Genomic DNA, 14,315 nt, shown 5'->3' with positions numbered 1-14,315 from the left:
TTTATCAGGTGTCCTCTGAAAACAGGACAGCTTAGCCCTACTGCAACCTCCGTGGCCAGAGGTAGGTGGTGCGTTGAAGCTGCTTTAACGAGAGATGGCAAATTGACCCTCTCAGCCAAGGATGATATTAGCTTGGCAGAGTCAAGGATTGCTGCGGGCCAGGAATAAATTCCAGATGGAAATAAGGCTTCTTAATACCTGATGTTCAGGGATAGCCCTCCATCTGCAGAATTCAGAGCAAATAAATACTCTGCTCACAAAATGATGAAGATATGTTTTCCTGCTGTAGCAAGTAGCTGGTCACAGTGACCCACCCTGGGAGGAGATTCCTCACAGACCCTCTGCCCAAAGCCTTTCAGAAAACAGAGGCTTTCCTAATATCCTGCTGGCTAAAATTTGGCAGAGAATTGCTCATCCTTCATTCTCTGCAGTGCAAACCAGCCTATTCCCAAACAGCGTTGTGCTGCAAGGCTCCAGCTCCCTTATTCACCCTGGTGTCAGCCTTGTTAAATCTCAGTCTCCATTTATAGGCGTATGAAGCTTTTGCTTTTCTTGTCAAACTTCAGTCTGAAAAATGAGAAGCCTTTGGTCAAACAGTGGGTTGTGAGTTTGGAGCACCAGCTCTCTGCAGTGGAGAGAGGCTGCCGTCTCACCCCCTTTGGGTTCGGGATCCTGCTGCGTCGGAACGATGCAACACTTTTAGCTCCAGATTGGGGACACAAAGAGGTCCCCAGAAGAGGTCTAACTTGGACTTTTCCTGCTGCTTTAGTAGCAGATTTGGCATAAAGGAGCACCACCATGTGTAGAGCATACCACATGCATAGAGCACAGCAGGCTGAGGATGATATTTCAGCATACGCTTCTCCTGGAGCCTTTTGGAGCTGGTGTTTCTGTTGGCTTGGGAACATCTCTCATGAGATGGTAGTGGCCAGTTTTGAGCAATGCCTAATATTTTAACTCATTACAGTTAAAGGGCAGCTGCTTGGGTCAGGTGTGCTCGCAAAGTCAGTGTACCTGTGAACGCCTGCACTGTAGGGTTGGGGGTAGTTGTAGTCCATTTATGAACCACAGTAAATGCATCCTCTGTTGCCTCTGCTAATGGTTGCACCAGCGTTAGAGCTCTGCAAGGCAAGGAAATGAGCTAGATCTACATCTAATCTAAATCTTCAAGAAGGATCCAACCTGAGTAGGCTACAAATGAGGACCTTTGCCTGCACAGAGCTCTTTACATCTGTTTTTTCTGTTTCACCTCAGGACTGCTACATTTTAGACCAGGGTGGTTTTAAGATTTACGTCTGGAGAGGAAAAGCCTCCAGCCTGGAAGAGAAAAAAGCAGCCTTCACTCGAGCTGTGGTGAGTTGTAATATAGTGCAAACAATGTCGTGGGAGGTTAACTAAATGCTAATCTAGATCTGACTGTTAATTACTATCAAGTGTAAGTCTTGAGGAGCTGGTCTGTGTAACAACAGAGAGAGAAATTAAATGTCTAAGGGAGGCGTGATGACGTAAACACAAAATTGTTAGTCACCAAATTGCACTAGAATTAAGACCTGCCACTAAAACTAGGAAGAAATTAATTAAAGAAAAGCAAGTATAAAAGAAAATACTTTGTTAGATGGTAAATGGTGAACTTCTGGAATTTGTTGATTCAAGAGATGGTGGAGGCAGAGAGTATCAGCAGGGTTGAGATGGGGTTAGACAAATTAGTGGTCAACAGGTCCAGAAACAGATATTAAAGGGGCTCTTATATCCTCTCTAACATCCATGACCCAATATTGTGGATGCTGGGGAGAGCGAAGGGATCATACTGAGCCACCAAGCTCATGTGTGCTCACTAAAGAGCATCTCTTAACGTCACTGTCCCAGGCACGGACCACTGCTCTGGCCCTGAAAGGCATCTTTTGTGTTCCCAAACAAGAGTAACACCTTGGGCAAGTCAGTGGGGAATTCGAATACTTGGGCTCTCTGGAAAAGCCAGACCTTATATGTAGGTGCTACAGGCCTCAACCGCAAGTCCATTACAGGCAAGAAGTCTTTTTCACAACACCAATGGGTCTGGGCCCAGGTTCTGCGTGTGAATTTGAAGATGATACAGGGCTCTTCCACTGGGTACAGAGAGATCAGTTATTAACTGCTATTAATTGAAAGAGTGGTCAAGCCTTGGAACAGGCTGCCCAGGGAAGTGGTTGAGTCACCATCCCTGGAGGTATTTAAAAGACGTGTAGATGAGGCGCTTAGGGACGTGGTTTAGTGGGCATGGTGGTGTTGGGTTGACAGTTGGACTCAATGATCTTAGAGGTCTTTTCCAATCTTAATGATTCTATGATTCTATGATTCTGTTCTAATTCAGATTGGCCAACCTGAGGCAAGACCAGGGCTCACGTTAAGGTAGAGCACACCAACACAGTGCCCTGGCACTTATGCCGCTCCTCCAGATGGGCTGCCATGCAGTTATTTTCTGGCAGAGCATGTCTCAACACTTTCCCTTCAGAAAAAATTAGCCTCAAGGGCACCTGAGCGAGTAAAGCATTTAGTAGTTTTTTTACAAGTTGGCATGTTGAAGTGGAGGCTACGAGGGAACTTAGTTTTTAATTCATGTATTCACTTATGTGAAGACCATAAACGGCCTCATTTTCAGTGAGATCTTCCTAGGAGATACTGAACTTCAGTGGCCCCACCTTCAATAAGGTCTTACCTGGAGACACCCAGCTTCAATACCGATTGCACCGATTCTCAGAGAAGAAAAGCTTAGAAAAACTTTGCCTTAAAACTTATCTCAAAGTCCTCTATGCTCCTTTCAAAAGCTTAACTCAGATGGTTTTTAGTAGGCAATCAGCTCTGCAAATTCTGGCCCTGAGCTACACATGTAGAACAAAAGATATCTCTTTCTTTCAGTGTGGCAGGTGGGAGGGATGGGAAGACCATCTGCTCTGCTTTTCCCTGGGGGTAGTGTGTGGCTGCAGTATTTACAGCAGAAGATGAATGCTCAGAAGCACACAATCAGGCTCCTTCCCAGAACCACGGCTGTCAGCACTGTACCTCCAGGTCATCCTGGAGCCTGCCGAGATAAACACAAGAGCAGTTCCCAAAACTGAACAATGACTTTGGCATTGTGGCAGAACACAGATCATTTTCTTCCCTTTCATATTGTATCAAGCACCTCTGTTGAAGTAGTCTTTTAACTCAATAGTAGCTCTATTGCAAAGAAATAATTTGGTTTTAGGGGAAAAAAAAGAAAGAAAAAAACCCCAGAGATTTGTGAGATTTTAGTCCCTTCAGAACACACATCATGCTCTGGGGTACTTAGCTGCCTCCATGCCTTCGCTACCTTGGCATGCATGCTCTCTATCACGCTACAGGGAGGACAGTCTTCCTATTTTAGAGAGGGACAAAAAGTTTGGTGAGAAGCAAAGAACTGAACTACACTCTTGGATCATGGTCACAGCCCATCACTACTCCCTCCCCTCCGCTCCTAGATCCATCACCAGAAACCACCAGAAGCCACCTATGGAGCTGTCTGAGATAGAGGAGGCGGCTTTTCATTAGACCCATTGAATGAGATTTTCTTCAAGGCTAAGGTGCCATGTAGAGATTAAGTTTAGGATGTGATCCAGGTGACCAGCCTCTAGGGCTACGGTTCAGTCATGCCACTGTGTTCAGTGGGGGACGTTCACTCTTCGGGCTGGTTCAGGTCCACATCCCTCTTCTCATGTCTATAAAAAGCTCGGTGTGTCCCCACTAATATCCTTTTTCAACCCCACTAATGTTCTTTTTCCATCCCACTAGGGTTTTATCCAAGCCAAAGGCTATCCTTCATCCACCAACGTTGAAGTGATCAATGATGGAGCAGAGTCAGCCATGTTTAAACAGCTCTTCCAGAGGTGGACAGAAAAGGACGAAACGCAAGGACTGGGCAAAGTCTACACTACTGGCAAAATTGGTGAGCAGTGTGTCCTGGATTTGGCTTTCCTACCTGTGCTAAGCAACAGCTGAGGGAACATCATTCGCATTAACTGTCTCCTGCCTTCAGTATTTTGAAAATCCAGTGCACATTCTTCTCACGCCTTGTGTTTTCCACCTTCTTCAGTAGATGCAAAGGATTCAGCAACTGAACAATGTTCAGAACTGCTGAGGCTTCTCATGTGAACAAAACTGCCACTTATTCCAAATGTAAATGTTGGCAGAAGATCACTCTCGTCTGAAAAATTGTATGCAAAATTTCACACTTGCAGAACTTCCTAGTTTTCTTTATAAAGGGCTAATGCTGAACCTGATAAGGAAGTGTTGAACAACATTCTGCTTTCATTTACACTGGCATCCACCCAAGACCCTCCTGACGTCAATGGAATTATTCTGTATTTACACCGGGTGTAAACGGTGCCTCAATTTATCAAGCTGCTGAAGTGAATATTACAATGCATTAACCCCAAAGAGTAAACAATACTGAAGAGACAGAACTTGTTGATGAATGAGGGGGTGGTGACAGAGATGATGAATGTCTCCATCAATAATAGCTTGAAAGCCACAAATCTCTTCCCCTTGCAAGTTCTCTCTTTTCTCTCCACCTCCGTCTCTCTCCGTGCTGTCCATAAACACTCTCTCTCTTTATCATGAGCTGGAGAAACATAGCCATTTTATTTCTGAAACCCTCATTTTAAAAGGAGGGAAGTATGTATAGGTTTGGAAAACAATTAAGAATTTTCAGTCAGGAGACAACTAATATTTTTACCAGCCAATCATCACTGGAACGCGCTATACGGCCAGTTGCCAGCCTGTAACAGATCAACACTGGAGTGTGTGAGCTCTTGCATATTCCAAAATCAACATTGGCTTACTGGTGGCAAGAACGGCTTCTTGCAACCGCTGACCGGGTTTTACTTGCGTGTGTAATGAGTGTGTGTGTGTGCATGAGGGTGATGCAGAGGGTTTGTATGTTATTGTGCGTTCACTGGGTTCTTGTTTTTATTCTGCTGGTGCATGCAGCCAAGGTGGAGCAGGTGAAGTTTGACACCACTCAGCTCCACGCCAGACCAGAGCTAGCTGCTGAGCAGAGAATGGTAGACGATGCCTCCGGGGAGATAGAGGTGAGAGAGCTCCTTTTGCTGCCAGAAGATGCAATAATCAGCGTGTTTCCAAACATCTCTGCCTTTTCACACACAGCAGCTGTACGGAGCTGTGAAGGTGTGCCCACCTACCCTCCCCAAGGAAGCACGGCTGCAGCCAGAGCAAAGTGCTTGCCAACTCTAACTAATGCAGCAGTTTAGCTCAGGGGCTTTTCTCCTCCAACCCATGACCAGTGGAGCAAAGCAGTCACCAAGATAACTCCTCTCCTGCCATGTGTGTGGGTCATGAGGCTGAGGCAGTCAGCCCCCTTCTCACAGTATCTCCCAGTTATGTCCATATCAACCAAACTTGCGCAGAGCAGAGGCCCCTCTCCCGTTTTTGTGGTCTCCAATGGAAGATGGAGCTGGTTGAGAGAGGGGCTGTGGGGCTGAGAGGGACCTGGAGGCTGCTCTTCCTTGAGGGCCACCGACTGCTGAAAGTCCATTAACGGCACACGTATTGTGACAGTCGCTGGAGAGACCTGACTTTGCCAGCAAGCACTTAATCAAGCTGGGGGAATATAGGCTGGCATCCAGGAGAGAGAGGAAGGGTTATCTTTTCAACTGAAGACCTGAACTTCAGTGGTCTGCTAGCAAAGGGGCTGTGCTCTGTCTTCACGTTGACTCCATTGCTGCTCACCAAGATGTTTCTTTCACTAGGTGTGGAGGATTGAGGACTTGCAAATGCAGCCAGTGAATCCCAAGACATATGGGCAGTTCTACGGGGGTGATTGCTACCTGGTCCTGTACACCTACCTGAGATCAGGCAGGCCTCACTATGTCCTCTACATGTGGCAGGTAGGTCAAACCAAAGCAGAAGGGACTGTTCTGTGTCTGCTGGAAGCCTGAAACTGAAGGAAGAAATTACATGCAAAAATCCCAAGCATCCAGAAGAACTCACATGCCCTTTGCTCCATTGCAAATATCCCAAGTTGTGCTTTGTAGGCAGCATGGACGCTCTGAGCCCAATCTGGCATCAGACTGAGAGCCAGCAAAGTCAGACAGAAATAGTGAAGGATTACAGTGCTGAGGTCAAACTTCGTAGTCTTTCAGATTGTTCCTTAAAGCCTCAGCTCCTGGAGTCATGTGAGTATATGAATATCTCTGCTTTTCTTTTTAAAGTATATTTTCCTCCCCTGGAATGCAGAGAAAAGCTTTGAAAATGGGATGCTAGAGGCTCCAAAACCAGAATGCAAATGAAATTCAAACATCTTGTAGTTTTAACTCTGATCTCATGATATTGTATGCAGGGCTTGGGATTGGCAAGATGTTACATTGTGCAGAGCTTTACACCCTTCACCTCATCACGTTGCATGTGGCATCTCTCTCTTCCCCAGGGTCGCCATGCCTCTGTGGATGAAATCACTGCCTGTGCCCTCAATGCCATCGAGCTGGACAAGAAGCATGGGGACGAGGCTGTGCAGGTGCGCGTGACAATGGGCAAGGAGCCCACACACTTCCTGGCCATCTTCAAGGGCAAGCTGGTCATTTACGAGGTAAGGTGGCTTTTTGTGCGTGGGCAATGGAAGGTGCAAGGACCAACGATGGCTTGGCAGTTGCAATGGAAATAGTCCAGAAAAATGGGCTGGTATTCAGGAAAGGAGCCTGCCAGGTCTGCATGGGCTGGCAGATGGAAGTGGTGGAACATTTCTACTACTTCCCAAGTAGTCTGAACACCATATGTATAAACAGAGTCCTGGACTGACCCAGACTCAGCTGCCCACCCCTGAGCTCCAGCATTAATGTGTGATGTTCTTTCCAACTCTATCCCAAAATATTTTGCAGAATTACAGTAAGAAAATTGTGCTGTAAATTAGATAGCACAATCCAGAGAGGGTCCTCCAAAATATCCTACAGTTACCTGATTTGAATTGTCTCTGCCTGAATTATATCATATTAACTACTAGCCCACTTCACTTGCTGCTTTGGCGGCCGACACCTGTGGTGGGGGAAGAGGAGGATTGCCCTCAGCTCTCAGTGTTGGTCCTACCAAACAGCTTCTATGGCAGATGTTCAGCTAAGCCGAGCGCAGCTGGAAATCAGAGTCCAGCTGCCTTCCCCGGTTTACATGACAAATGCTTTGCAGACACTAAGATCTCCTCATATTGAACTTGAGCATCTTGACGGGAGCTGGTCAAGACTCAGAGTAATCGGGGAGAAATGTGGAAGTTTTATATGTGGGTTTTATTCTGACCTGGAGGCAGAAGGTATTTGGATTTCCTCACCTGCTCTGTGCAGGACCATGGTCCGTCGTTGCAGCAGCACAGAGATCTGTAAGCCCAAAAGCTTTCTTCCTCAAACCAGTCGCACCCTGGATTTGCTGTCCTCCTCACTTCCCAACACCATCCTTCCCTCTGTTTCCTTGCAGGGTGGCACAAGCCGGGCTCAGGAAAGCACACCCGAGCCGGCGATCCGCCTCTTCCAGGTGAGGGGCACAGATGAGATGAACACAAAGGCCACGGAGGTGCCGGCCCGGGCCTCCTCACTCAACTCCAATGATGTCTTCCTGCTGACGACCAGCCAAGTCTGCTACCTGTGGTGCGGGAAGGTGAGACCGCAGTGAGTCCAGGGGAGGCAGCCGAAGGAAGCCAAAGCTGCCGATGTGGGGCTCGAGTATCCTACCTCCACTGAGCTGTGGAGGTGTATCCTTGGGCAGATGGCCCATTAATTTCATTAGAGGAAGGTGCACCCAGGAGAAGGCTCCATCTGTGGAGGATCAGCAGTAACACAGCCCTCTCTCTACAGAAGTAACCCATCTTGGGGTTCACCTCACCTCATTTTAGATGTTCATACAGCTTTCAGCTGAATAAAGCACCTCAGGTTCTCCAGGATAAGAGCATATTCCTTTATCCAGTTTTAGTCATGTGTATCAGGATGAGATGGTAGATCAAGCCGAAGCAGGAGGGTTGCCCAGAGAAGTTGCAGATGCCCCATCATTTCAAATGTTCAGGTGCTCAGGTTGGATGGCATTTTGAGCAACCTGATCTAGTGAAAGATGTTCCTGCCCATGGCAGGGGGGTTGGACTAGGGGATGTTTAAAGGTCCTTTCAAACCCAAACCATTCTATGATTATATGAGTTTTGCTCTAGATGCCATTGGCTGCACTGAATGTCCCTTCAAGTACTACAAATGGATTCTGAGTGACCAGCTCAGACGAGACCCTCAAAAGCATTCAAGCAGGTCTAAAACTCTCCAGAGGAGGGTAGGACCAAGCCAGCTTTTCCCCACAGATAAGTTTTGCCAGTCTGTCCCTAACTCCACCTCAATCTTATGTTCTGAACACAGGGATGCAGCGGAGATGAGAGGGAGATGGCAAAAGTGGTAGCTGACATCGTTTCCAAACGGGACAAGCACACCATTTTGGAAGGACAAGAGCCAGCAGAGTTCTGGGAAGCCTTGGGAGGCAAAGCACCCTATGCTAATGAAAAGAGGTAATAGTGACCTGCTTGTTCCTCTGGGCTTGGCGATATTAATCAAGGAATCAAAACTTTGCTGGAAAGTGGGGAAGCACTTTGATACCGTGTCTTCACCAAAGGGAGCACCAGGTCAGAATATTGCCAAAAGCTTGGTCAGAAACCACACCGAGATGTCTCTTTCCTAGCTTTTGGGTTAGGCCTTCTGTGAAGTAGGAGCTCCAGATCCAAACCCTGCAGGCAAGGGTATGCTACACCCTCCTTTCCCCACAGTAAATCCATTCCATATCTTGTCATAAGGGCTACATGAACCACATGCTCCATTTCCAGCCATTGTTAGATTTATGGGCAACCCCAGAAGATTCATGAAACTAAACCTGCTTTTGAACAACCCGGATTTCTCCAGCCCTCTGGGCAGGTGACATGTTCCTTTGCAATCAAGTGATCTGACGTGTCTTTCACCTGACAGCAGGCTCATCTCCACAAAGAGAGAAGGGTTCTGCTTTTGCCACCTTTGGGTGGAGAAAAAGTTACCTTTAAAAATTGCTAAAATGGTCCAAGAATCCCCTGAGACCTGACATTGTCTGGCTTTCAGGCCTTCAGATGAGCGTTGCCATGTTCCCACCTCTTCCCTCAAGGTCATGACAAGTAGCGGCAGGGCCCCGCGGTAAACCACGAGGGAAAGGTTTCCATCTCTCTTGCTTTTTCTTTCCCTGCCATGCATGAGGAAGGTTTCAAGAGCAAATCACACACTACCAGCCTCGCCTCTTTGAGTGCTCAAACCAGACGGGTCGATTCATCATGACAGAGGTGGTGGGCTTCTGCCAGGAAGACTTGGACGAAGATGATGTCATGCTGCTAGACACATGGGAAGAGGTCAGCACTGACTCCCCCTCCTCTTCCTCCCAGACATATTTTCAAACAGGTTATGGCTTAATTTGCTTGAATCCATAATTCAATGTGAAACCGAGTGCAATATGCTTTCTGTCCCATCTCCAAACCCTTCACGATGCTTGGTCAGACAAACAGGCGTATGTCCAGTCCTTCTCACCCAAGTACAAAACACGAGCGAGGTCGTATTGCTAGCCCTGTTTCAGAAAGGAGCAAACAGAGACACCTGGTCCATGCCTTGCTCCAAGGCAAGATGAGGTGGACCTGCTCCAGTCTTTGCCAGCTCATACAAGGGGGTGGCACCCAGAAACCCTCCCCCTCATTTCCCAGCACCAATGGTGAGGACTTGCTTTAGACTATCGGAAACCGACGCCGAGGGGTTTGCTTTCTGAGGCCATTTGATTTTTCGGCCATCCAAGGACTGAGTTTAGCTACCTTGAAGCTTTTGAGAGCTGTTTTCTGAAATACTTGTGCTTTGGGCCTGTCTCAAAAGCAAAATCCTTCTTGGCTGGGAGGAAATCTGGGATCAAAATCCCAGGGGACTATTGGGAAACAACAATTCCTGTCTTACCTCTGCTTCACTTGGCAGGGGTGAACAAACAGCCGTGTCTGCACAGGTCCTAACTACTTACTGATCTTCAACACCTTCTCTCCTTGCAGATTTTCCTCTGGGTTGGCAAAGCCTCCAACACATACGAGAGGAATGAGGCCATTGCCTCGGCTAAGGAGTATCTCAAGACCCATCCGGCAGGGAGAGACTTGGCAACTCCGATAATACTGGTGAAGCAGGGCTATGAACCCCTCAACTTCACAGGATGGTTCAACGCTTGGGACCCCTACAAATGGAGCGTAAGTTGCTGGAAAAGCCCCGCGGTGTGCACACATGCTCAGCGGTGCTTAAAGGATGTTATTGTCAGTGAACATATTCTCTATGGTGCATAGAGGAAAACCTCGCTAAAACATGGCCTGAACTTCACGGCTTCCTGGTGCTACCTGAGCAGCTTCTACTCCTTCGCCAGCAAAAAGTACCTGTTTGGTGAAAATGAGGCTTTTGCAAAGATAAGTAAATGTGCTTGAAGTCACAATATTCACATTTTTATTTTAAAAAAGATTAGGTTCCAAATCAAGTTTGTGATTTCAGCCAGAAATGGGTTGGGGCTACTAGTAGTAAAATCAAGTTCACAGTCAAAACAGAAGCACCCCACATCATAAAGAAAATTGAAAAAAAAAATGTTCATTTTTCAAAATGCAGCCAGAGAGAAAAAATTATGACCCAGCTTTAACGGCAAACTCTGGCGAAATGGAAGATGTGAGCAGACAGGTCTCGTGTTTAGGTTTGCAGACTGCCCATCAGAGCACAGGAGCTCCTGAGCCAGGTCACCCTTGGTCCCTACAAAAAAGCCTTCTTCTCAAAAGGTGATTTACAAATACCAGCTCCCTGCTCTACAGAAATGGAAACCTGCCCCAGGAGTTGCCTGGCAAAGAGAGAGGTCCTTCCTCTCCTCTTTCAAACACGCTGGCTTCAAATCATCTCAGGACTATAATGTGGAGCAGAGATTTGCTCATGTGGCCAGTGCACGAGGCCCCACCACATGTTGTCAGGACCCGGTCTCCAACCCTGGTTGTGCACAGCATGGTCGGATGGAAGAAGGAGCAATGCACTAACCCCGTGCAGACCATGGACCAGCCGGTCCGGCCAGCCTGGGGGCTCGGTGCTGCAGCACAGAGTGTATCGGAAATAAAGGACAATCCTGGTGGGGCTTTGGTGGTTAATAGACCAGAGTATTCGTTCATAGCAAACAGCGAAGTGGAAGCAATGCTCCCAGGCTGTGCACCTAAATTCCTGCCACCCGATGGCACTGGTGTGCACAGCTTAAGAGTTAAAAAAAAAAGAAAGATGATGGGCAACTGGGAAAAGCTCCACTCCCAGCTGGTGTTTTACCAGACCCTTCCCAGTCAGCTGGTGTTTCAACAGACACTTCCCCAGTGAGATCGTCCCTTCTCGCTCCTGTTTTATTCTATGAGCGTCATTGTTCAGCCAGTTCACAAGCAATCCCATCTTCTGGTTGTCCAAAGGGCTGTGAGTGAAGTCCCACGCTGGAGCCTGCGGGTGGGACAGCCAGGGCGATGGGGTGAAGGTCCCCAGGGGACTTCCCACTGAGGAAATCTCGTACGGAGATACTGGTTTTTTTTCCTGTAGCTGGGTTTGCATCGTCTTTCTTTGCAACCAGATTGTCTTCTTGACAGCCAGATTTGGACATGCAAGACAGCAACTCCCAGAGCACTGACCCTTAAAACACTGTTGATGCTTAGAACTAAGGTCAAAACTTGTTTTTTTCTGAGGAACTGCTGAAAAAGAAGGATACAGCTCATAAAATATGTGCCTCTAAAAATATCCCCCGTAGGCAACTACAGACAAGCAAGCCAAACTGTTGACATCCCAGAAACATCTGGTGTGTGTGTTCATTGCTCAGTTTTGGGTCTAAATCTGTTTGTTGTGCAGTCCCTGTGTTTATGTTGTTTGTTCTTGTTGGGGAACTTTGTTGGATGATTCTGTTAAGAACTGACATCTCCTGGCTGCTTAGGAAAACACAGTCATCAGCTTTGCCAATATATCTAGTATATTCTTTTTTCAGGAAATAAGAGGTAGCTGGTAATACATGGCACCAAATTACAAGAAGTCAGGGATTGAGGCTTTGAAAAATCTGTTGCTTTAACTAAATGAATCAGGGAAGGTAAAAAAAAGGATTATTATTTTATCCCAAATTTTCATGCATTGAAAGATTCATTTAAAATTTGAAAGAATTAAATCCAGCAGTAAATATGATTTCTTTTTATTTGCTTTCTGCTCTCTGAAGTCTTCAGATTTCCTGTTTTCACCTGTTACTGTGCAACTGCAAAGGCTAAAGTCCATTTGTTCCTTTGTTTTCAAGTGAAAGCTCAGATTCTGGCACAGTCTCCCCATTCCAGGAGCTGGGGTTTGCAGGAGGCACCAGCTGCCAGCTCAATGGGCACCACTGGACTTTAAAATTCACACGATCTCCTGACTTCGTTAGAGAACAGGAGCATGTGCTAATTAAAGGCAGCCCGTGCTTCTCACAACTCTCTTTACCTTTAGGATGGCAAGTCCTATGAGGAGATGAAGAACAGCTTAGGAGACGTGTCGGCTATAGCCGAGATCAAAGTGGTGAGTGGCTTCTCAACCATGTGGGTGGGGAACACCTGGGTTTAAACACCACCGCATCCCCCAGCCTGTTCGCACGAAGGAGAGGACATATTGATCGGAGCGGGCATGGGGACCTCAGGCTGTCAGGATCGGAGCTGTCCTCCTCTGTGGAAGGCAGAGGGAGACATGATTAATAACCCATAAATATACCCAGATCTCCTGGGCCTTTTCCAGACCTGTGCAGAGGCATCTGTGGGCAGGAGAGTGGCCAGCTGCTTTCTAAACTTCACATGCAAATAAAAGTGCGTGCAGCTAAATGAGTGTGCAATTAAGCATTGTATGGGTAGTTTGCAGTGCTGTGGCCCCTGAGACCCCTGAGACCCCTGGTCAAGAAGGGCACAGGCCAACGGGAGATCCTACAAAACACAGAGGAAACAAAGTCCCAACAGTCCCAAACGTGATTGTCACATGGGGTCGGTTCTGCCCTGGACAGGGGCAGGAGGAAGGCTGGAAGGAAATGTGAGGGGCTTTGAACCGGGAGAGATGGCAAGTCAGGGAGGGGTACACAGGTAATTTAGATGTTTTAGACATGGCACATATATAATCTCACCTTCTGTCGTCCCACACACCTTCCCCTGCTGTTATCTTGAGAAAAATGAGACTGCTGTAAGTATCTTCAGTTATTTCTAAGGGCTCTCATCAGTGCTGGGCTTTTAGCAGTCCTAGCATCGAGATGTAACATTGATGGAGGTGCTGGACTAATGTTTTAGTTTGGACTTGCTCCTTGCCGCTTTGGAGCAACAGACCAACAGATAGTCTGTGCCAGAAACAGTCCCCCCCCAACAGAGAGAGGATTCTGAGATAACCCCCAAGTTGCTTTGCCAGAGCTTCTCGTCTTGACATGTTTTCCTTCATTTGGCAGGACCTTAACAACATCAGCCTGAACAAGAGAACCCTCAGCACGACCAACTCGGATGGTTCAAGTACGGCAAGTGCTTCCCCAGAGTATAAATCACACTTCAACCACAGTGACAGCAACAGCTACAGCAACAGCAGCAACTACGACAGCAACAGCAGCACTTCCCTGGTGCCTAACGGTGAAGGAATTTACTCCCGAGAGGTGCTGATGAACAAGACGGTGGATGAACTTCCAGAAGGCGTGGATCCCACGAAAAAAGAGGTGACAGCATTACTGGTTTGATGCCTTTGTAGCTTAACCTGGAACTTAGTCATTGGCTAAGCCTGCTAGTACTTTAGGTTATTAAGTCCTGCTTCAGGCTCAAGAAGATGCTAGCTGGACACATAGGTCTTATCAAAAAACAGGAGCTTCAGGTGGAGGAAATTGTGGTAGTTTTACCCTAGTTGAAATATCTTTTTTTTTTTTTTTTTAAGAAAACATGAATTTTAAATAGTTAATTTTCAAACAATTTTCTTCTGGTAGAGTTGTTTAATTCTGCCAACCTCTGTCCTTGGAGGGACAGAGATTCAACAGTATAGCTCCTGCGAGACAAGGTGACACAGCTGAGAATGAAGCCAGCATTTTGCTTTGTTCGTTTTAATTTGAAAATCCTTCCAGAAGGGATCTCTTCTTTTTTTTGTCAGAAAGCTTGCATTTCAGCAAAGCCCATCCAGGGACAGGGAGGGACGTCACATCTCCGATTTCTGATCAGCCCAAGGATTTTGGCAACGTCTGTAGCTGAGTCCAAGCAAGCCAGTGCGGGGGGGGACAGAGGCAGCCGATTC

At 47.1% G+C, this 14,315-nt stretch overlaps 1 protein-coding gene across 1 annotated transcript in view; it reads left to right on the top strand.

Moving 5' to 3' along the window:
- LOC104076275 (villin-1-like) overlaps positions 1-14,315 on the top strand; it is a 35,877-nt gene that overhangs the window by 20,368 nt on the left and 1,194 nt on the right. Inside the window, exons 9-19 of the mRNA XM_009577092.1 lie at positions 1,255-1,353; positions 3,787-3,940; positions 4,984-5,084; positions 5,763-5,900; positions 6,440-6,598; positions 7,471-7,650; positions 8,388-8,533; positions 9,247-9,391; positions 10,067-10,255; positions 12,525-12,593; positions 13,495-13,752. Of these exons, the coding sequence (XP_009575387.1) occupies positions 1,255-1,353; positions 3,787-3,940; positions 4,984-5,084; positions 5,763-5,900; positions 6,440-6,598; positions 7,471-7,650; positions 8,388-8,533; positions 9,247-9,391; positions 10,067-10,255; positions 12,525-12,593; positions 13,495-13,752 (1,638 nt within the window). The remainder of the gene's footprint in view (positions 1-1,254; positions 1,354-3,786; positions 3,941-4,983; positions 5,085-5,762; positions 5,901-6,439; positions 6,599-7,470; positions 7,651-8,387; positions 8,534-9,246; positions 9,392-10,066; positions 10,256-12,524; positions 12,594-13,494; positions 13,753-14,315) is intronic.

Source organism: Fulmarus glacialis, unplaced genomic scaffold (assembly GCF_000690835.1).
Source record: "Fulmarus glacialis isolate BGI_N327 unplaced genomic scaffold, ASM69083v1 scaffold20164, whole genome shotgun sequence".
NCBI classification, from domain to species: Eukaryota; Metazoa; Chordata; class Aves; order Procellariiformes; family Procellariidae; genus Fulmarus; species Fulmarus glacialis.
The sequence above is the reverse complement of the archived record's forward strand: the minus strand, read 5'-3'. Positions and strand labels throughout refer to the sequence as shown.